This window comes from Lytechinus pictus, chromosome 5 (assembly GCF_037042905.1).
Source record: "Lytechinus pictus isolate F3 Inbred chromosome 5, Lp3.0, whole genome shotgun sequence".
Classification (NCBI taxonomy): domain Eukaryota; kingdom Metazoa; phylum Echinodermata; class Echinoidea; order Temnopleuroida; family Toxopneustidae; genus Lytechinus; species Lytechinus pictus.
In genome coordinates this window covers 18,402,200-18,426,152 of record NC_087249.1, presented here as the reverse complement: position 1 = coordinate 18,426,152, position 23,953 = coordinate 18,402,200, and the positions used below count along the sequence as shown (strand labels likewise).

The 23,953-nt window shown below is 37.6% G+C and overlaps 1 protein-coding gene across 1 annotated transcript in view; it reads right to left on the bottom strand.

Moving 5' to 3' along the window:
• LOC129261700 (MAM and LDL-receptor class A domain-containing protein 1-like) overlaps positions 1-23,953 on the bottom strand; it is a 35,591-nt gene that overhangs the window by 2,119 nt on the left and 9,519 nt on the right. The window contains exons 2-17 of the mRNA XM_064099947.1: positions 21,992-22,153; positions 20,152-20,420; positions 19,321-19,408; positions 18,054-18,200; positions 15,834-16,117; positions 14,948-15,038; positions 14,294-14,461; positions 13,428-13,690; positions 12,630-12,720; positions 12,008-12,196; positions 11,235-11,509; positions 7,177-7,270; positions 6,575-6,745; positions 4,116-4,390; positions 3,139-3,391; positions 2,400-2,668 (exon numbers count right to left, since the gene is read on the bottom strand). Coding sequence (XP_063956017.1) covers positions 2,400-2,668; positions 3,139-3,391; positions 4,116-4,390; positions 6,575-6,745; positions 7,177-7,270; positions 11,235-11,509; positions 12,008-12,196; positions 12,630-12,720; positions 13,428-13,690; positions 14,294-14,461; positions 14,948-15,038; positions 15,834-16,117; positions 18,054-18,200; positions 19,321-19,408; positions 20,152-20,420; positions 21,992-22,153 — 3,089 coding nt within the window. The remainder of the gene's footprint in view (positions 1-2,399; positions 2,669-3,138; positions 3,392-4,115; positions 4,391-6,574; positions 6,746-7,176; positions 7,271-11,234; positions 11,510-12,007; positions 12,197-12,629; positions 12,721-13,427; positions 13,691-14,293; positions 14,462-14,947; positions 15,039-15,833; positions 16,118-18,053; positions 18,201-19,320; positions 19,409-20,151; positions 20,421-21,991; positions 22,154-23,953) is intronic.

Sequence of the window (23,953 nt, the reverse complement as noted above, 5' to 3'; positions counted from 1 at the left end):
AAGAGAAATATTATTGTATCTTTATAGTTACAATAAAATCCATATGCTGAAAACTCTTGTATCTTTTCTTGTAAATTTTCTTGTCACTTTCACTAAGCGCTTATGATGTCAGTTACAATGATGCGTAAAGTTTAAAACGGCGCATATATCTCTGTGCGCAAGATAACATATCGAGATAAAAGGTGTTCTGCAACGAACGTAGAGGGCAGCAACACACAAGCGTGTTGCTCTAAGGAAGGTCAACTCCGCTCGAATTTTGTGACCACTTTAAAAAATAAGGTGGGGTTTTGGGAAATTTGTCGAGTTGATTTTTTTTCATTTGTTAATTTCAAATATTTTTTAATGAACAATTATTAGATCGGTTATTCTGGGTATAAATATTAAAAATATTACTTTTATTTTTAAAGAAAATATTTAGCTTAAATAATCATGATTTTGACATTTTTCCTCATTTTGCAATATTAAGCCTGTGACGAGGATACCTCATATCTCTTATTTTCTTCTGCTGAATTTCGCTGCACCACTAATAAATGCATAGACAACCACCGTAATAATCGAGGTCATTTTTCTGGCCTGGGTGCGCCGAGTCTGGGGCGGTCGCGCAGCTAGCTAGTGACGTTGATGATGCGCTGGGGCTTCAGGCGACTCGTCATAGATCTAGCAACTTAGACAATGACATCTAATTTGCCTGGCCTGATTTGAAGTGTAATGGCTTCAGGGCTGATGTTTATCAACGATGATTGTTCAAGGTTAGATTTCAAATTTTAAATGTCATTTGACTTTTAAGTCTATAAATCTGAAATAAAGGCGCTGTATCCCCGAAATCCGGGTCTAAATTTCAACTCTGAGTCCGAGACCATGGCATGGACGGCGAAAAAACAACCCATGCATCGGATGCATTGCATTGGCTGCGCGCTGCGCTGCAGCTGCACTGTGATGATGGGTTCAGCGAAGAGCTCAGAGAAAATAAGGTGGTTATATTCAATCCCGAAATGCTTTGCGAGTGGTCACAAAATCGTCTCGACGCAAATCACCTAATACAGCCGTCTGGTGAAATCGCTGATAACAACAATCACCGATTTGGTAATGATTTTAGTTTCCTGAAACTTATATTTGTAAAGTTTTAAATATCAAAGTATGTTTTTATATGTATGTATATTCCTCAACATATTTTTTAAGTTATCTTTGATATTGTTGTAGTCATATTCTTTCATATTCGTTTTTTGATCGCTACTAATTTGTTGTTGTATTGGATCGGCATTTGATTTCGTTGGCATGAACAATAAAATACGCGCGCAGCTCAGCTGCATGCGCGTATCGAGTTGACCTTCCTTATAGCAACACGCTTGTGTGTTGCTGCCCTCTACGTTCGTTGGTGTTCTGAAAATTATCTTATCTTTGCATTCTGTTTACTTCCTTGTAAAATACAAGAAAATTTACAAGAGGTAGCGGGCTATTGTAACTTAATATTGAATGCGATATTTCTCGGTCAACAATAATAATTTCTTGCTGCATCCCGCAAAAACATGTTTAACAAAAGGAAACATTCCAAAGACGTACGATGGATTGGTACACTTTTCAGCAATTGAAAATTGGCATTCGAGATCATGAATCTTTTCAGAGAAAATATGACTCTGAGAAAAGCCACGTGTATTTTAGCACAGTAACATACAAGCATAAGCATCGGTGGCGCAAAGGAAATTACGCTGCATGTCAATTATTTTTTAGAAGGAACGCTTCTATTGGTTGACCGAAACATATAAAAAGTTTAAAGATTGGTTGGTGATAAATTATTAGGCGTGTCAGAGATAAAATAGGGGACGTCCTTACAGAGATAAGACAATTTTCAGAATACCGATTTAAGAGAATTTTAGCGAGCTGTTATCTTGCTGAGTTACAAGAAAAGTTAAGACAATTTTCAGAATACCACCCCAGAGGTTTAGCTAGAAGAAGAATTTGGATAACAAATGGTTCCCTGTTATACTTTCTGTAGAAGAAATGATTAAGTATTGATAATATATTGATATATTATTGAATATGTGAGATAGGTCTTATCATCACATAACTTTATAGTGATCTTTGATGCCAAGAGAATTTTTTTTTTATTCAGAGACATTATATTCCTCCTTTTGAATATTTCAATGTAAATTATGTCAGTTGATAGTATAAAATATATTACTTTGGGAGCTTTGATACATGTAGTTTGCTTGAGTGCCTTGTTTCACTGGGGTCACAAATCCAACTTTCGCATTTTATGCAACAACAATGTACCAAATGTGGTACTATGCACATCATTTGTGGGAGTGGCTTTTCATTCACAAGAAGTTATATACTTTTTACTTACACCTTAAAATGTGAATGTTGGACTAAAAATACAGCTTCATTTATGATCTACTTACTTTAAAAGGATCGTAATATTCTCCGGCTCCTAGTGGTATGGTATTTCTTTTCCATTTTTGTGACGTATCAAGTTTTCCCAAGAGTTTTGAGGCTCCACTCTCGCTTTCTACAAAAACCAAGAGCTGTAGTTCGCCGCTTCCAAGTACGGCATAATTGAACGCTATACAGTGACCGAGGAATGAGACGCCGTTAAGAAAAGGGCTTGATATGTTTGAAGTTGAGCCTGGAGATATTTGATTTTCTCCAACGATGAGGAACAGGAAAGAATCTGAGTGTAAGAGAATGAAATATGACAGTGATGTTAATAAAGAACTCATATGCAGGACAAGGCATATACCGTATCTACCTTTGCCACTCCGTAGGGTTAGGGTTAGGTTACCCACCCCTGCATGTTCAAGCCTGTAGAAGAGAGTTCCAATTAGGGGGGGGGTCGATTCCTTCTCTTCCATTCTCTTCTCATTTTCCTCCTGTATTTTCTTGCTTTTATACAATTTTAGGGGGTTTGACCGAAACCCTCCCCCTGGCTAAGGGCTAGATGTTAAGCGCTATTTAATTGTGGAGACATCAGCATTTTGTAAAATCCAACCAAGATTATGGAGTATTTTGTTTTGATGTTGTTATTGTGAATGAAAACCATCATGGGCATAATCATACCAGATTCTGTGTTTTCATGGTCGAAATTTGATACAAAATTAGAAGCCTCCAGAGGAAAACATTTTCCTATTCATGCATGTATACCTCTTGAGCCCTCTTCCGTGAGGGATTCTAATGATTGTAGAGCAGGCCTATATGGCGTCGCTGAATCGTACCATGACCATTGGAAGTAGATCGAGGGACCTCCGCTTTCCTCGTAATTGCAATCGTGCAGGCCCTTCTCAAAGTCGCACAGAGACTCACTCGGTAGTCCATCGCAGGGTCTGCGTAGGAAAGTGATGTCATCGATGGCGATGTCACTGCGGTATGATTTACCGATGACAGCCTCAAATCTTATCTGAACAAGAATGAATTTGGATGTGTAAAACATTTATAAACTACTAAAAATTACCGTTATTGCGAAAACCAGTCATGGTGTTGAGATGAGGATGGTTTTTCAAATAGCAAGGATCTACATGTAAATCACTATTTTTCATGAAATATATAATTATGCTTTTTGATCAGGCATTAGAAAAATTACAAGCACTTGTTATCCTTTGAAACATTTCAAATACCCTCGGCTCTGCATCATGCATGTAAGAATTGTTCCAAAGGTGCTTGTGTGTGTCCTTACTAATGCCATTGATGATGTTTATTATCTGTAGCCTACATATATTAAGCCTTATATATATTTAAATGCTTCATATTAGGCTTTAAAAATGGTTCTGTTGCCCTCATCCAACCAGCCATATAATGTGAAAAACAGGGACACTATTTTTTTTCGCCAATCAAAAATGGTTTTGTAAGAAATTTTCGGATTTGGGTAATGAATTTGCTCAGATTTGTATTTTAATGGCTCTAAAAAGCACTTACATGTATGTGTTTTGATTGCAGAAGTAAATCATCCCATGCATGATTTTCTTTGTGCAGTGCAAAAGTGAAGGTATGGGAAAAAGAGTATACATGTATATATTATATATATATATATATATATATTGACCGACCGACCAAATTTTCTGATTTTGGGCATATGAGGGCAATTTAATATTGTAAAGGTCTTTTGAGATATTTGTGAAACACACCTGGACTGGTCCATCGACCTCAATAACATCAATGTTAGCTGGTAACCATGACGTCATCTTCTGACCATAGAGCCTCAGGATCTCCAAGCCAGTAGACCCTGTCTGGTGTCCAGGAAGCACCATGGAGATCCTGAGGGATCCGGTGTCCACGCCGTTCATGTGGTAGAAGAACCTGAGACACATGGGTTGGCTCCTCCCGTCGATGGGTGGGACTAGAAAGGCAGCTCGGTCACCGGGCCTCTGGGGTTGGGACGCCTCCGCATAGAAATAAAACCCTATGTGGAAGATAAAAGGGGCATCAATATTGATGTCTGAAAAGAACCTGACTGAAATTTACCAGAGTAGAATTCAAACATGCTCTTGTAACCACTTGTATAGAAGGACCACCCACTGGCCCCAGCCACTGGCTTACAGATGGGGGCCTGGGAGGGGGCAATGAACCCCCCAAATTTTAACTACCAAGAAGAAAAAGGAGAAAAAGAAAGAAATGGACAGGAAAAAGGGGGAAATATAATAATTTTTGGAATATTATGACAAAATCTGATATAAAACTAGATTTTAGGGGAATATATTGCCTAAAATAGTCATGATATTAGAGCAATTTATCTACTTTGGTCGATGAGCACCTGCATTCTTATTATTAATGTGTTTACCTGCATATCATTATTTACTATCAGAATATTAAAGAGAAGATGGAAATTAATCCATTTATGATAAACAATCAATTTTTTTAGTAAGGATTTCACAGGTATCTTTTGTGTATATTCTTATCTCTCAAAATTCTGACCATATTTAGCCGGTGTCTAAAGGGTGTCGGGTAAAAATGGCAGAGGTAATAATGGCAGAGGCAAAAATGACAGAGGTAAAGATCATGACATGCTAGATCAGCAAGGGAAAGATATAGCCTTTCCAGTTAATATCAGTCATAATTATTGACCTTGAATGGACTCCTATCGACAAAATGAGTATTATGAACTGATGAGATATTATTTGGATATTTTTTCATAATTTTAGGTCTATACTTTATCGTTGATATGATTAAACTCAAACATTTTCATGCCAAAATGATTTCAATTAGTGAGTGATGAAAGGATTTATCTTGACCAGTTCGTATAGTAGAAGAACAGCACTTCATCACATACATACCAAACGAATCGTAATGTAAACACCAATGTGCGCTACCATTAATACACTGAAATAGACGATTTCTTTGAACCACTTGCATAACTTGGATAACAGAAAAATAACAAAACGTTCGGTAATGAAAAGTAATTTTTCATATTTCAACATCAAATGGATCCGAATAGATATTGATATGATACGTATACAGTTTAATGTAAATGATATAATAATAGCAACTAGTGTTCATTTTTTCAGAGTAATACCTCATTGCAGCTAGTCATTATCAGGTTCCTTAACTAGTTTCTATGGTAACGGGTACCGCATGAATTTTGAAATGTGTAGCGAATCAGGGATTTAAATTTATAGGTGTTTCTTAGGTACCATTCTATCGACCTGTTTTGAAGGGAAAATTCACCCTGACGAATGGTTTACTGTAAAAATAGCAGTAAAAATATATTGGTGAAGGTTTGCGGAAAACCCATCAAAGATTAAGTAAGTTATTAGAAGTTTGAGTTTTTGATCTGTGACGTCATATACTAGTAACTACCCCGTATTTTATGCACCAAAATGTATACTTTTCAATTTTTTTAATCAGTGGTTCATGATTGCTAAAAAAAAACTTTTAGGAGCGGATGTGAAATTATTTGTATGTTAATATAATATACTTAAGGTACAATTAAAACCATTTTCATTTTTTTTTTGAAAATGACATTTCATTGATATATTTTTATTACAGCATATATGGGAAAAACTGCTCGCAAATGAAGTCCCCATTAACATGTAAAATTTGAGTAGCTTTTTAAATCTTGGATGGATTCTCTAAAACCCTCACCAATATCATTTTAATAAACTCTATGTCAGTGTGAATTTCCCTGTAATGAATTAAGTACAATATTTGGGATCCAAAGTGTTCTTCAAAATTTGAATATTAGAAGAGCGATTTGACATGAGAAGGTCGTGCATGTAAGTCCAGGAAAAAAATAAGAAATACCAACCCAAGTGTTATCATTTTTACCTCAGCCATTTTTACCTTTGCCATTTTTACCTCTGCCATTTTTACCTCTGCCATTTTTACCTTTGCCATTTTAACCTCTGCCATTTTTACCTCTGCCATTTTTACCTTTGCCATTTTTACCTCTGCCATTTTTACCTTTGCCATTTTTACCTCTGCCATTTTTACATTGAGCCATTTAGCCATCGCTTGGCTCTGAATGTCAATATCTTGGTATAAATAAGGAAAGCATTTCACAAAGCAGTTTGTCAGTGATTTTGAATTGACCACTGTTACAAGCTACTGAAATCCTTGCATCTGATTGGCTGAGAGCAATTTGCATTACCTTCTGCTGTTCCTTTGGTATGGTCGACTAGAGGTCCAGTATCCAACGTTTCGGTTCTTCCTCGGTGTCTAATCCAGTCAAAGTTATCTGTTCTTTCTTGGATATAGCCGCAGCCTCGATCAAGCTCAAAATCACAGTTTGCTGTCAGCGGCAGATTTGTTGGTCTTATTTCTGTATTGGTTTGAATGATTATAAATGGAAACGTTCTTATAAACAGACTAATCATAATCAAAAAGACATTTTAAAGGCCTATATTCAATTGATACAATTCCTCCCCGTAACGCTCCCACTCCCTCTCTCTCTATTCTTTCTCCCCCCCCCCTTTTCTCTCCTATCTACCTACCTCTATCTCTCTCTTCTAGCAACATGATTTTATTGTTTTATAATTTCTTGCAGGAAAACGAAGTTGATGTACTGTAGCTGTTACTATTTTGTTTTAATTTATGATAAGGGCTCTTCTCCTGCCCCTGCCACACCTCCTCTGTAAATCCTATATCCGCCACTGATGATGTGATGCATATTTATTTGATATTGGTATATTCTAACTTTTGCTTTCAAGCTGTTTAATCCCTGACACGACAAAGTCATGATATTTTGATCACCTGGTATTTGGCAGCCATTATTTTCCAGTCTGACATCGTCAATAGCGATATCTCCTAGGTTTGCTCTCCGTCCTATTACACCTTCGATGATCACCTAGGAAATAATAAAAAAGAATACATATCATTAAGGATAATGGTAACAATTATAAGCACGGTGTATCTTTGGAACAGTTATAGCAGGCCCGCGAGGTGTAGCTGAGGGCAATTGCATTGTTTCAGAGTCTATGTAGTATAGAGCCTGAGCAAAATTATGTGTATTACGGATAAGTAAGCAAGTAATGAGGAACCTTGTCATTTGATAAATTATCCATATTTTTTTTAAGACCATGACCGGTCAATAGAAAGAGTCATTAGTATCGGACGTTGGCAATTTTTTTTTTAATAAATGACTGGTCACATGACAAATTTCAGCCAATCTGAAGGATCCATAATAACATCAAATATTATTACATCACAGAGAAGTTCGTCATTGGTCGTAAACACTGGCTATCTCATGTTGCATTATTTTTTGGTTTATCTTTTCAATCAGTAGCGTTAATCATATGTACAACTAAAGAAGCATTTATATGGTTATGCTGACTATTTGATTGATGAGAAATTGTATCAAAGCTTGCAAATTTGCCAGAATTGTTATTTAGGAAGCTCATCGTCTTAATATATAGCATGTTGATTTATAATGTTGATCAAGTAGTTTAAGTGGCTTTTCATGCTAAACAATAAGTTGTATTTAACATTTTACACTGAAGTTAAATAAGTGCTTTTCTATGATTACATATCACTTTACCAAACGAGAGTTTTCATGCATTAAAATTAGATCATGGCGAAGAGTATATGAATGTAAGTATGAAAATATCAGTGAATGAAATTTGTTTGATGGTGTGTGTTTCCTTTTAGCATTGTAGACCAATGGCAGTATCTACATGTGGAAGTTATTGTCATTGAGAAGTCTACTGCACATTTTTTTGTGGTGGGGTGATTGTGATGAGGATGAATGTGGATATGATGGTGAGTGATGATGATGATCATCATCATCATGATGACAATGATGAAGATGGTGGGGAATACGATGATGATGATGAAAATTATTGTTCTCAATCAGTTACAATCTACTGCAGATTGTGGTGTTTGAAGTGATATTGATGATGACAGCAATAAAAGATTTGGTGGTGGGGTAATTGTGATGATGATAATGAGGTGGAGCAGGATGATGATGACAACAATGATGATGAATATGATGATGACAAACTTGCATGATTGTGATGTTCCCAATAAGTTACCATCTACTGCAGATTGTGGTTGTAGTGGTGATATTGATGATGTCAGTGATAGAGGTTTTGGTGATGTGGTGATTGTGATGAGGATGATGATGAGGTGGTGGAGGATGATGATGGAGATGATGATGATGGTAGTGATGATGATAATAGAGATCCTGATGATGACAATGGTAGTGAGGAGATGAAGGAGGAGGATGATGATGTGTACGTTTGATTGTTCTCAATAAGTTACAATCTACTGGAGATTGTGGTTGTAATTGTGATTGTGAAAATATTAATGATGTTGGAGATAAAGGTTAGGCGATACTCATAAAGAGGAGGGGAGATGGAGATGGAGAGGAAGGTGATGATGAGGATGATGATGATTTTGATGATAATGGTGATGATGATGATCATGGTGATGATGATGATGACGATGATCATGATGATAATGGAGATCATGATGATGAGGAGGAGGTTATATGGATGGTGAAGAAGAGGTGTATGATGATGATGGTGATGAATATGTTGATGACAAACTTGCATGATTGTGATGTTCCCAATAAGTTACCATCTAGTCATCTACTGCAGATTGTGGTTGTAGTGGTGATATTGATGATGCCAGATAAAGGTTTTGGTGATGTGGTGATTGTGGTGAGGATGATGATGAGGTGGTGGAGGATGATGATGGGGATGATGATGATGGTAGTGGTGATGATAATAGAGATCCTGATGATGACAATGGTAGTGAGGAGATGAAGGAGGAGGATGATGATGTGTACGTTTGATTGTTCTCAATAAGTTACAATCTACTGGAGATTGTGGTTGTAATTGTGATTGTGAAAATATTAATGATGTTGGAGATAAAGGTTAGGCGATACTCATAAAGAGGGTGGGAGATGGAGATGGAGAGGAAGGTGATGATGATGATGAGGATGATGATTTTGATGATGACGATGATGATGACAATGGTGATGATGACGATGATGATGATCATGGTGATGATGACGATGATCATGATCATGATGATAATGGAGATCATGATGATAAGGAGGAGGTTATATGGATGGTGAGGAAGATGTGTATGATGATGATGGTGATGATGATGATGATGAACTTGCATGATTGTGATGTTCCCAATAAGTTACCATCTACTGCAGATTGTGGTTGTAGTGGTGACATTGATGATGCCAGTGATAAAGGTTTTGGTAATGTGATTGTGATGAGGATGATGATGAGGTGGTGGAGGATGATGATGGGGATGATGATGATGGTAGTGGTGATGATAATAGAGATCCTGATGATGACAATGGTAGTGAGGAGATGAAGGAGGAGGATGATGTGTACGTTTGATTGTTCTCAATAAGTTACAATCTACTGGAGATTGTGGTTGTAATTGTGATTGTGAAAATATTAATGATGTTGGAGATAAAGGTTAGGCGATACTCATAAAGAGGAGGGGAGATGGAGATGGAGAGGAAGGTGATGATGAGGATGATGATGATTTTGATGATAATGGTGATGATGACGATGATGATGATCATGGTGATGATGACGATGATCATGATCATGATGATAATGGAGATCATGATGATAATGGAGATCATGATGATGAGGAGGAGGTTATATGGATGGTGAGGAAGAGGTGTATGATGATGGTGATGATGATGAACTTACAATCTACTGCAGATTGTGGTGTTTGAAGTGATATTGATGATGACAGCAATAAAAGTTTTGGTGGTGGGGTAATTGTGATGATGATAATGAGGTGGAGGAGGATGATGATGACAACAATGATGATGAATATGATGATGACAAACTTGCATGATTGTGATGTTCCCAATAAGTTACCATCTACTGCAGATTGTGGTTGTAGTGGTGATATTGATGATGTCAGTGATAAAGGTTTTGGTGATGTGGTGATTGTGATGAGGATGATGATGAGGTGGTGGAGGATGATGATGGGGATGATGATGATGGTAGTGGTGATGATAATAGAGATCCTGATGATGACAATGGTAGTGAGGAGATGAAGGAGGAGGATGATGATGTGTACGTTTGATTGTTCTCAATAAGTTACAATCTACTGGAGATTGTGGTTGTAATTGTGATTGTGAAAATATTAATGATGTTGGAGATAAAGGTTAGGCGATACTCATAAAGAGGAGGGGAGATGGAGATGGAGAGGAAGGTGATGATGAGGATGATGATGATTTTGATGATAATGGTGATGATGATGATCATGGTGATAATGATGATGACGATGATCATGATGATAATGGAGATCATGATGATGAGGAGGAGGTTATATGGATGGTGAAGAAGAGGTGTATGATGATGATGGTGATGAATATGTTGATGACAAACTTGCATGATTGTGATGTTCCCAATAAGTTACCGTCTACTGCAGATTGTGGTTGTAGTGGTGACATTGATGATGCCAGATAAAGGTTTTGGTGATGTGATTGTGATGAGGATGGTGGAGGGCTGAGGAGGGAAGTAGAGGATGATGATTAGGTGGTGATGATAATGGAGATCATGATGAGGAGGAGGTATTATTAATGGTGACGGAGATGTGGAGGAGGCTGGTTGTGGTGATGGTGGTGCATGGTGGTGGTGGTGGTGATGATGATGATAATATTGATGATGCTTATATTGGTGATGATAGTGATGATGATGGTGATGATAATTATATGGTATTAGTCATCATAAACATTAAATTATGTTGGTTATAAAGGAAAGGGGGAAGTGGTGAAAAAGAAAACTGAAAATGACAGAAAACAACTTCATTCCTTAAATACCTACGTAGACAGCTGTAGTCCTAGACGGTTCGATGGCCACCGTAGCTTTCAACCATTTTGCTTCCTGTTTCCCGTATATCACAAACTGCGGGTCAAAGGTTTCAGTTCCACCATACGGAACGATATACACATTGAGAAAATCTGCATATTTTGAGGCCATAAAGTAATAGAAGGTGAAGCAACGCGGATACGGGGATGGAGCGATGAGGGGTGATTTTAGGCGTGCCTTGTCGTTGGTCCTCAAGAAACGCTTTGACGTATCAATGTACGCGTATGTGCCTAAAGGAAAAAGAAAAGGGCGTTGATACAGAAATCAGACGAGGTTAAACGAATTCATATTTTCTTTTCTCTCGAAGTCTCAGAAAATGATCCGCTATCTTATAAACTTTTGCTCCTTTATTTCTATAATTGTCCAATATGGCTGCACTGGAAATTTTCTTCATATTTCACTTCTAGATTTGTAAACTAAGTATTTAAATGGCCTTTTTTAAATAAAAATAGAATAAAGAAACATTACTGAGAGAGGGTGCTAGATGCCAAATTCAAATTCTAACGGCAAAAAAATGACCACTTCACTACTATAATATTGGATTGCTATATAATACTCCGAGTATGATTCACATTACTGACCGTTTTACTAAAGCTCTGGTTGGGCTTTAAGCAGACATTGCGTTTCTATCAAAACGATTATTTTCGTCATGTTACATTCCTATAACAAAAACTCTGTGATGAAGTAGGCCTAGAATAAAATTATAAGAACTGGTTTATGACATTCACCCGTGGTATTCGCGTAGGTATGGTCTATCATGTTCTCTGTTTCCTGGTTGGTGTCTGGCCCCTGTCCAAGCGTCCAATCAAAAACATCGTTACTCTCCTGAGTGAGGTTACAGAATCCGTGCTCGAACGTACACACGACGCTTCTTACAAGGGGAGGGATTGGCTCGTCAATCGGTGTGTCCGAGGATACTTTAGAGGAAACAAAAATATTTTTCACTATGAATACAATGTAGATCACCCTTTCCTTTAAAAGGTTTATAAAACATAAGCGTAAAATGTTTGTTATCATTATTTGTTTAGAGCTAGAGTTAAGAGCTCACTTTTTTCGCCCCATGCATTTCTAGACATTCTTCAAGTTCATCTCTTTTTAAAAGCTGTTATGTCTTCTTGGATAGTATTTTTAACCACCCTCTTTTTGCATTCTAATGGAATGTTTGGACACAAAGTCTGATATTGGTTTTATATTTGGAAATCCGTAATATTGTGTGAAGATATATGTTTTGTCAATGTAACTGACGTAAACATCTAAGTTTTAGATTCCATTTTTATGTATTGAATTCATTAAATATTATTAAAAAAAACTAATTTCCCTCTGCTTTGATACAAACATAATTATCTATACCTTCAGGGCATTCGGCACTTTCAAAAAGTCTGATGTCATCTATAGCAATGTTGTCCCTGAATTGAGTACCACCAAAAGCATGGAACACAAGCTGAAATACAAAAAAAACTTTATTTTCACTGTACGTTCAATGTCAAACTAGCTAAATGAGTATAATCCTCGATAGGAATGGTATTTGTATTGCTGTAATCTCCATTACAGAAGACATTCGACATTAAAATGGCGACAAATTGTTATCCTTAATGCAACAATAAGTAGGCAATTAGTTTTAACATTCACTATTACGTATACTGTACAGTATGCCTATTATGAGTTTTTTGACGGTTAAGGCATTCAACCTTACATTCTTATAGTGGCTACGAGGAATCATTCTTATTTATGCTAATGGTAAACATCACATTCATCTGCCATTTTATGTTAAATGTCTTTAGTTGTGGGTCAACAATATAATTATTAGGGCCTATATTTAGTGTCATCGCCTATTTGGCATTTTTCGGAGGCGGGAATGGCTTTCCTTTTAGCGCTACATCTCAAATAGTTTTGTTTTTAAATTGACTTCATCACTAACAGAAAATGATTCAATAGCATGGAGGGCTTATATTATTAGATTATTAATATCTATGTTAGCGTTGTTTCATCAATATTTATCGTTTAAAAGGTTGTCTGATAATGGTTAATTGGCTGTGAATCACAACTGTTTGACTTTTACTATGTCGACTGTGGGATGAACAGACTGTGTTGGATAAAACATCCACAAGGATATCATTATTTCTCTTGGAGTCAGCCATCGAGACTCACATGAAGCGGATAGAGGGATGCCGGAACCATCAGCTCTGCTCGGTGCCACCTATCTCCTTTATTCCCTGTCATGTTCCAAACCTGTCTGTCTGGAAAGTCTCCGTCCAGCCGGTTGATGTAGACGATCAGGGCGTTTACGTCTGTGCCGTACATGTGGTACCAGAACTCGACACAGGAAGACGCCCTCTGCGGCTGGATAGGAGGCGACGAGATGCGCGCGTCGTCTCCTCCACTCACGGACCTCTCAAAGAAGAGATAAAAACCTGGAAGAAATAATTCAAAGACAAAAGTAGCCTACGTTGGAAATAACGCACCCAGAAAGCAAGAATAGAAAGGATGTGCAATCCTGAACGAAAATGGGAAGGAACGGGGGGAGTACTCAAGAATAACACTGATGCCTTTATGAAGATGTTTGGAACAAACATCATTACTAAACTTACGCCATATAATTATTCAATCGATGTGAGTTCAACGGATGTCGATTTAAGAATCAGTCAAGCATTACAGTGGTTACATCCATCGATTGTTGTTGTAAATGCAGTGTTTCGATGGAAAACACCCATCATCAGCTGAGTTACCAAGACGTTTAGTCCCTTAGCGGGAAAAGCTAATATTAGATGTACTTCATGGTTGAAGATGGAAGTATCATTAAGCACAGATAAATCGTTCGGATTATTGATTCATAAATAATATCATCATCATATTTAAAGGCGTTGGAGCGTTCTTGCGAAACTATGCTTGGGATGACGGGCTATTGTGCGTTAACAGGGATTCGACCCCCACACCTTCGTCTGCTCACAGTGTTCCAGTACTATGGATCATAATTTTCATGAAATTACTAGATTGTTTTGCAGAGTGATTCTTACCAAGTTCGTCGCCTCGGGTGTGATCCACGCTTGGGCCAGTGAAATCGACATAGGTCTGTCCGTTACCCCATTGCCAGTCCTCGGTGTCCGTTGTCCTATCCTGGACGTAGTGACAGATATCAGCCTCTTCGAACTCACAGGAGACACTCGATACGTTTGCGTAGACGTCTGATTAAAGAAAGTTGTCGGGATTTTTAGTGATATGTTTAAGGCAGATCACAAAGACAGAGTGGCAAGAACTGCTAATAAGGACTACATTGGCGAAATTTTGACACGCCCGACGAGGGGGTGGAAATAGATTGGCCTGGCCCTAATGGAGGAACCTACAAGCATGTGTAACACATCATTGGCATGGGGCAGCATGTGACACGATAAGAAAATGATAGTAAATGACATTTATCTTTCGCTTCAATACCTCATTATCGATTTTATTTCTCTGTTATCCTATAATATTTAAGGCATGTTGATGTTGAATATTTTGGAATCAGATCACAGTAACAAGAGATATTCCCTTGTTAATATTGCTCTTCAATCCCTTCGCTTATAAGACATCGGTAATATATCAAACTTATCTTTGAATAGAATAATATACTTAGACTTAGCTACCTCTATTTCACGAAAAAAAAGTACGAAAGCTTTTCGTTTCCTACTTACGGTTACCAGGGCAGGCATATGATGTCACCATGACGTCATCGATAGCTATATCCCCATCGTACCGAACCCCTCGAGAAAATTCAAAGACAATCTGAAACCAAAGAAGGCAAGAAAGGATTTTTACACCGAGAAATTATCACCTCATTATTAGTATTTTGCTTTTTTAAGAAGACAGTGTTTGACATACCCATTTTTATTTTAAATGAGCAGTGGCCTTTATTTGCCAAAATAGGAAAAAAAAAGCATCGCTGCAAACCATGTAATATTCACTCTTTGAAAATGGTGACATTCGGCAGTCTATATCCTTTTGCTTTTTATACTTCTTGGTATTATTGTTTAACCATGGAGATGTATACGATTCTGTGAGTTTGACTTTCTGTGTTTCTTGTCTTCCATATCTTTATGAAGACTCCAAGTTGTGTATATCTTGTAGTTTGTTTATGATCCCATAATTATCCACTGCCATGCTTCAGTTATACCGGTGAAACCGAACCCCTGCACACCGACAGAAATTCATACGGTGTTACCATATACAGACCATCGGTTGGTTTGGAGTCTTTTTCATTGGTCTGACTGCAGCATCAGCTACAATGTCTTGATTGGTTGACGAGTTGGATAGTGTTCCCAACAGAAGTGTGGTTTTAAGGGGAAGTGGGAATTCGTCGATCCCAAATGGGTGACACTATCAGATTCACGGCTTCCTATGTTATGGTTCATTTTACAAACCCGTAAGGATATCTCTTGCCAGGAATCACTTCTGTGATGATCGTTAGAGATTCTGGAAATGTAGCCATTGTGAGTTCCAGCCAGGGCTTTCAGAAATGGCCTTCTATCGATTTCACCCGAATGAGCCTGATTTATCTTCGACAATCACAGTGAACTTTACCTTGTAATCAGTTCGCATGGTGATGGACACTTCCGTCGCCCTCCAGAGATTGCCCCTGTTGCCTCTGAGGATCCATTGGGGTTCTGTGGATTCCAAGGTGGACACCTGCTTCGTGGCATCCAGGAGATAGACAGCCAATGAGTCAACGGCCATGCCAAACATGTGGTACCAGAAGACAAGGCAATGGGCCTCCTGGTCGGAGGGGACACCTCGGAGGGTAGGGGTGATGAGCCGGACCTTCTGGTCGCGTCCGAGCGGCGTGGCCTCCATGAATACATAATGCCCTGTAACATAAAGATTGGATAGTGATCTGTGAGGGATTTGTGGCATTCCCACAGTCCCTGGATTTAACCTGTGTGTGTTTTTCTGTAATTGAGTTTTTACATATCCTATAATCTGGGATTGATCTTACCGTCACCATCCGAAAGGTTCGATCTAAGCTCGCACCTCTGCATCAACTCCCCTCATGAGATTTTGATTACACTCTTTCCATTAAATGAGTCAAATACAAAACCCCAAATTGAACAGATGATGAATTTCCGTTGGAAACGTTGAAGCAATTATAGTGAATAATTGAAGAAAAATTAAAGCGAATGTAAAAAGCTGCGGATATTTGAAATCCCAGTACTGCTGAAATAATGCATTTTTCTCTTCATATTCTCTCCAAATTTCTATTTCATATGAGCTGCTGAGCTAATATAAAGTTCAATGACCGGATAGTGATATTCTCGGACAGGTATTTCGTCAGATGCTAAAATCATGCACACAAACGAAACTGACGCTAAACTGTAGTAGCCCTTTCACCCCTTATTTATTCATTTAAGTGTGGTCTGAAATAAGTCGATCGATATTTTATAGGTTAGATGGGATTTAGTGCGTGCCCTTCTGCTTGGCGAGAAATTTGCGCCCTTCTGTCAGCCGTGCGAGGTAGTGATCATTCAGTGTGTGTAATTCGGTGTATTATTTTGTTTTACCTCTATATCTATTGTGTATAATATTATGCTTCACTACTAGCATGGTGATGACCAGGGAAATTGCTGATTGCGACTCATTGACAAGATGCGATTATCATTAATTTGCCCGGGGGGGGGGGCCACTTCCATTGACGAGTGGATACCATGCGCGACCATGGGGTCTCGAAAAGCGCCCTAAACACGTATTTTCCATTTTCTGAAAATGCACCCCTTAACAAGTATTGGCGTGTGAAACCATACCCTTAACAAGTATTGGAAACAAAACGATACTCTTGGCAAGTTCCCTGAATTGACCCCCTAAACAAGTACAGCGATATTTTTATTGTTATGTAACGGACGTCATCATTGGGTTTAAGTACAGCCCCACCTCCCACATCTCGCCCAAATCGTACTCTAAACACGTAGTGTTGACTTTTGGGGCAAAAGTACATCCTTTATAAAACATTTGTCTTAATTTGTTTACACCCTCGCAAATTTGACCCTAAACACGTAGCTTTCCTAGCGAAAATAGATACCCTTTTTTCATTATTTTAGTGTTTTTGACACCCTTATCACGTTAAGTACGTGTACGTAACGTGCCCTATCTTGAAAAAGACATCCTTTTTACGTGTTTTTTTGGTCGCGCATGGTATCCACTCGTCAATGTAAGTGCCCCCCCCCCCCCGGGTTAATTTGGAAGACGTAATAAAACTTTGCACCACTTTGGTTGTAATGATAATATCGTTTTATTATATTATTAGTGGAGGTGCCGTGGCCGAGTGGTCTAAGGCGCCTGGCTATACATAAAAAGTCCGGGGTTCGATCCCCGGCCGCGGCACCTATGCCCGTGAGCAAGGCATTTAATCTACAATGCTCTTTAATCCTGCTTTCAAATAAATGGAAATGCTATATGCATTATTGGTAAATAGGTGTGCACTTGTTAAAAAAATAAATGAATAAATAAATTAGTATGATACACGGTGGGTTCCTCTTTTCTCCCTCTTCATATCTTTCTCTTCCACCTCTATCACCTTCCCAAAAGTTCTTGCTCTCTCTTCACCCCCCCCCTGTCCCCTATCTATCTTTTCGTTTGTATGCACAAAGTCCCCCCCCCCCTTTCCTCCTCACATTAGCTCCTCCCAATTGCGGCTCTCCACCCCCTCGATCCATACCTGACGAGTGTCCTGCATGCTTGAATCTATTCTGTCTTTCAATTCTTGTACCCCCCCCCTCCCCTCGTGCTCCACCCAATTCCTGCGATCCTTACCTGAAGAATTTTGGAAGGTGTGGTCAAACGAGGGTCCTGTATAGAAGCTATCTGTCTTTCCGTTCGAATACACCAAGTTACCGTCATCGGTCGGATCTTGAATGAATCCGCAAAGATCCGGACTCTCAAAAGCACACTGAAATTCATCTAAATAAAAAATGGGGAAATTGTTTGTATTACCTTAACGAACTGTTTTGGCGGAACCAGGAGCAGCTAGATTCCCTGCTAGATTAACACTATTAAAATGCTCATATTTAGCAAGTTAATTGGGGAGACAATTTCACACGGTGGACATCTTTATAGTGTGAATGTTCACAGTATGTTCACATAATGTACCATGTGAAAATGTGATCCGTGCTGTTAGAAATTTGAATTGTAACAGTGGGGCTATGCTTTCACAATGAGAGACACATTGTGAACACACTGTGAAAACACTGTTATACATTGTGAAAGCACTGTGTTACACTCTGAACACACTGTTTTACACACTATAAACACTGTGTTACAAATTGTGAACACACTGTGAACAAAGTGTGTAACACATTGTGCAAACACTGTGTTACACATCGTGAACACATTGTGGTACATATTGTGTGATTCAAATTGAGAACACACTGAAAATAATACATTGCACATTAGGAGCACACAGTGTTACACACTGTTTTACAAATTGTAAAAACACTTTATTACAAATTGTGAACACACTGTGAAAAAATGTGTTATACACTGTGTTACACGTTATAAACATAGTGTGAGGCACTGTGTTCTTTCTTGATTGTTTACAATCAGGGCAAATCTTCCACAAAAAAAACCTTTGAGCATCACAAAAATAGATATGTGTACCGTAATTTCAAATAAAATGATTGCAAGCTATTGGGTACTGTTAGAGCAACGTGGAATCTGATTTAATATGGTGGTAGGTTACTAGAGGCATACTTTAAGTCTTCTATAATAATGACAATTTATTAATAAAATTGAATGGCAGTGTCACATCTATTCAGGGCGTCGTAACATAAAGCTTAGCAATTAATCGTGGGAATTATTGATGATGATTTCTGCTATTGATTTCATTGGTTATTCTGTACGATCATTCATTCAAAACATTCCCTCGATCAATCACAAGTCTAGAGTAAACTTTAATCGTATAAAATTATGAACATTTGAAGGGAGATGCAGTCCTGATGTTAATTGAAGATGCACATGTATGCCGTAATAGCCCAACATTGTCTTTTTTCTTTTTGAAAATTCAAAACAAAACAAAATTTACCGCTCGGACAGGAAGAATTGAGAACCTCAACATCATCAATGGCGATTTCCCCTCCGATAGCATTGTCACTGGTCGCCTCAAATGTTATCTGGTAAATAAAAATGTGAAATTATTTTTTTAAATCAAACTAGGAAGGATCTGTAGTATTGCAGCACTGTTATAATTCTTGATGGAGAAAAATCAAAGATACTAATATTACATCATACAGTATATTAAAAAAATACATGTCAGCATCAAAGATATTGAGGGACACATTATTAACATGCATGGCGTGTGTGAGACAATTTTTGTAATATTAAGCGACTAAAATTTCTGACCTTTTTTAAAATAAAATTTTCTTGTGTGATAAATTTTCATATGGGACCTAATATTCAGAAAATAGATATCATATGGCTGCCATTTTTCCCTAGGGGTCCTCTTTTTCTTGGTCGTCTAATTATTGGGGTCATGTGTCCCCAAGCGCCAACCCCCCCCCCCCCCCATCTGTATAGTGAGTGTCGACTAATGATATTCAATTTTATCATTTTTGTGATTAGAGTGTGTGCAAGCGGAACTACAATTCTCTTCTAAAATAAACTATTTATCATAAAAATGTAGAACGTAAAATGAAGGAAAACATTATAATAGCGTACAAATGATTGTTATGCTGCTATACATGACCTATCATTGAGCGAGAAGGATCTTTCATGGTACGAAAATCGTACAATTTGATAATGACATCATTTAATAGGATTTCAATAATGTATTTTATGTTACTTTATATTGGTTTATTATCCTCCATTGTATATCACGCAAGTCAAGTAATTAAAGTTTTATTGTTCTTTTATTTACCTGGTAGCTCTTTTTAATAGGCGGTAAATTGGCCATGCCGCGATGCCATCCTTGACCTTTATCACCACTCTGTTGACCTACGACCTCTGACGTCATATTGTAACCGGTCCCAGACTTGACCCTGACGGTCAATGACCCCGGTGTGATACCGGTCATGTAGAAATAATACCGCACGCAGCGGTTGGAACCGCTGGCCGGTAAGCTGGGGCTGTATAGTTCCGCTTTGCTACCGCTTCTCCAACTTACAGTGTTGACGAACATAAAATGTCCTGTAAGAGATTTAAAAAAGGGGATTTAGTTCAATAATGATTTTAGTATCCATCCAATTTCTATAGCAATAAACGTTCACTACATAAATGCTCTCCTTGGTTTTTTTTTATGAAACTGATTTTTGTTACACAAGATAATAGAATATGAATATTGTATGGATGGCATTGATGCAAGGAGGTAATGGGTTTCGATATCCGTATGGAGTCTGCTATCTCTCGTGTTGACTACTCGAAAGATCGACGACACAAAAGTCTTTTATTAAATGCCTAGAATTTAAAACGTGTTTGTATTTATCTTTTTATTCATTAAAACTTGTTTGTATTCATCTTTTTATTTATTATTAATCAACAAACAAATCCTTCACATCAAAGTTCACAATAAAGGATTGTCCAGTAGCATGTCAACAACCTAAAAGAAATAAAAAGTTTTGGCGACAAAATTGGTAGTCACCTACATAATTGACACTGCAACAATTATTCTCCTAATTTACAGACACTTGCATACATTAAGTAAATCCCCTTTCTCGAAGTGAAAGTATATCAACATCAAATGCAAACAAATAAATGTTTTCTCATCCATAGTCTTATGTGTCCAATTCAAATTTTACAGACTGGTAAAGCGGGTTAATTGGTGTAGTTTAAATGAGAACCCCCGATGCCTGTTACCTATTAATCTATGATGTTCTTTACCCCTTACTTCCGACAGATTACGTCATCTCCTCTCAAAAATTGGGTGCGCTTTTTTATTTTGATTCGATTGCAAAAAGTCGAACGGATTCTTGGATATCTTGTTCCGTTGAATAATCTCGGGATGTAATACGCGACTGGCTTGTTTTGAAAGTTGCACATCACTGAACTTTCATATTTAAAATTATACATGTACCTCGATCGATCTGTATTCGATTAGAAGATAGAATTGCATCTCCTTGAGGTTCCGGTCCACCCAAGTTTTCTTGTTAATATATACTTTTTTGTTGGGGCCTCAAACACAAAATTTTATTCACAAAGGAAAAAAAGAAAACCCCAAACAAGCTTAATGCTGAAAAGTTAATCAAAATCTGATGCTTGTGAAATAACAAATGTATGACGTTTTAAAAATTTGCTTATTTTTCACAATTACAACACAGTTCTATCGGCAAATGAGAGGGCCGATGATCTTATCTGCCCCTCCCCCTGTCTGCAGGCACAGATAATGCCTAATTCAGAGTCTGAGGGACTGAGCCTAGATTCACTCATGTACTGCAGTTCCTTTTACCAAGTTTGACTTAGAGTTTGGAGTCTACTTTTCACTTTAGACATGGTATAATTTGTTGAAGTGTCAAATTTGAGTCTGAGCTTGAATACTATACCCCCTCCCAGCCCTTGTCAACATAATCTTAAGTAGCTCTGTACACATTATGCAGTTGCTGCAGCTATTATAGTGTCAAAATATGATAAATGTTCGATGTTAATTAAATTGGACCTATATTTAACGATGAGAAATAATACACAAAAGCGGCTGACTGCAACTGGAAAATGGAAGATATGAACATGATAAAAACAAAAGTTTTACAAAATGTTAACGGGCATACCTGCTGACGTGGTAGTTGAATGATCTACGGCGGGGCCGTTCACATGCATCTGATTTCTTCCTGTTCTCCACTGCCAATCATATTGATCTATTTGACTTTGTGTGAACCCTCCCAACGTTGAAGTCTCGAAGTTCACATCGAGGAGTTTCTGTTGAACCGTTTCTGTGATATTTACGGGATAAAATAAATGATATTAGAATTTTGATTGAAACTATTTGTAATTATTTCGACCACAATAATACTATATGACTGTATTTCTAATAATTTTCCAATTAAATTTAGAAGAAAAAAAAAATGTTCGTTAAAGGGTAAGTAAACCCCTACGTCAAATTGGGTTAGATAAAATAAAATGATAAAAACATGACGTCACATGCGAGTAGCTCCCCTTATGCATGCAGGGTTATGTCATGTGATATAACTTCCATACAAGTATGCTCAGAAAATAATTTTACCTGTGCATTTTTCAGCAGACACAAAATAAGAAACACTTCGTTGAGATATCTATTTTCACTCATGATACCCTTGGAAATCCTAATTTCAATATAGAAATAATCGTATCAAATAACATATGAGATAGCTGGTCCCCACTTACTTCACAAAATAATGAATAGCAAAATAAAAGCTCTCTTTTTCTGTGGTTGATTTAAGTCAAATCTTCAGAGATATGTATTTTTTCCTATTTTGTTGTATTCATTAAAACCAACTTCTCAATGCAAACCTCCCTTTTTAGCAAAAAGAATGTTAATATAAGTCCAGGTATTTCATCTTTAACGGATCCGATTAAAATAAATTGGGTTTCGCTGTTTTCCCGCTATGTTCCAATCGTTCGTATACTCATGCTTCTCTTTGCGGAATTTTCTGTGCCCCCCTCCCTTAAAAATCAAATTAGACAATATTATGGTATATTTCAGATTCATAACGAGTTTATGATGACTCAGATTATTGTTCCCCAAACTTGTCATGTCAGATTGATTTTGACAGAGATTACGTGTTATTATCTTCACAGTACAGCTGTCCATCCACTACCTGTTAGATTGTTGAGTCACTGTTTGAACTCTGGAATAATTTTCGCACCAACCAAACGTCAAGGGGATACTCCAGGCTTAGAATTTAGGATTTAAATAGATAAATTGAAAATCTTAGTTTTTATACTCCGCACCCCAAGGACGGCGGAACGTACTTTCGTTGTTGTTGTTGTTTTGTTTTTTTGGAGGGGTGGGGGCAAAGCCAAACAAGGGTGCTTATATTTAATTGATATCTGATTGAAAAAAATATATATTTCGGTTTCATATACTTTTCAAATCTGAAGTTGTAAGACTCGCTTTTAGGTCAATAGCGCTGATTAGTTTGAAAGGGCATCCCGGTAAGATGTTGTGAGCGCGAATCACGAGCTCAAACTTTTGGACATTTCATGTAATAAAACATGAAAAGTAAACATTCCGAGCAGTTTTGAAATCATGAAAAACTGTTTATCTATCAAAAGAATTAACGCGAGCGCGAAAGACGCGAGCTGAAATTTTTAATATACTGGCCAGAAAAGGAATCTGACTGAAAGACTGCATTTAGTGACTCATGAATAGGAGAAATATCTCACCAATCGAATAATGCAAGTGCGAATCACGAGCTGAAAAAGTGTGATATTCTAACCTGAAAACTGGACATTCTAAGCATGTTTTGTAACCAGGAACAGGATGAGTACCTTACTAAACAATAATTGATACGAACGCAAAGCGCGAGCCAAAATTTTTGTGATTTTCTAACCTGAAAACTGGAATTTCTAAGCGTCTTTTGTAACCAGGAACAGAATAAGTACCTTAATAAACGATAATTGATGCAAGCGCGAAACACGAGCCAAAAATGTGTGATATTCCAACCTGAAAACTGGACATTCTATGCATTTTTGTAACGATGAACAGGACGAGTGCCTTGCTATACAATAATTAAAGCGAGCCGAAAATTGTG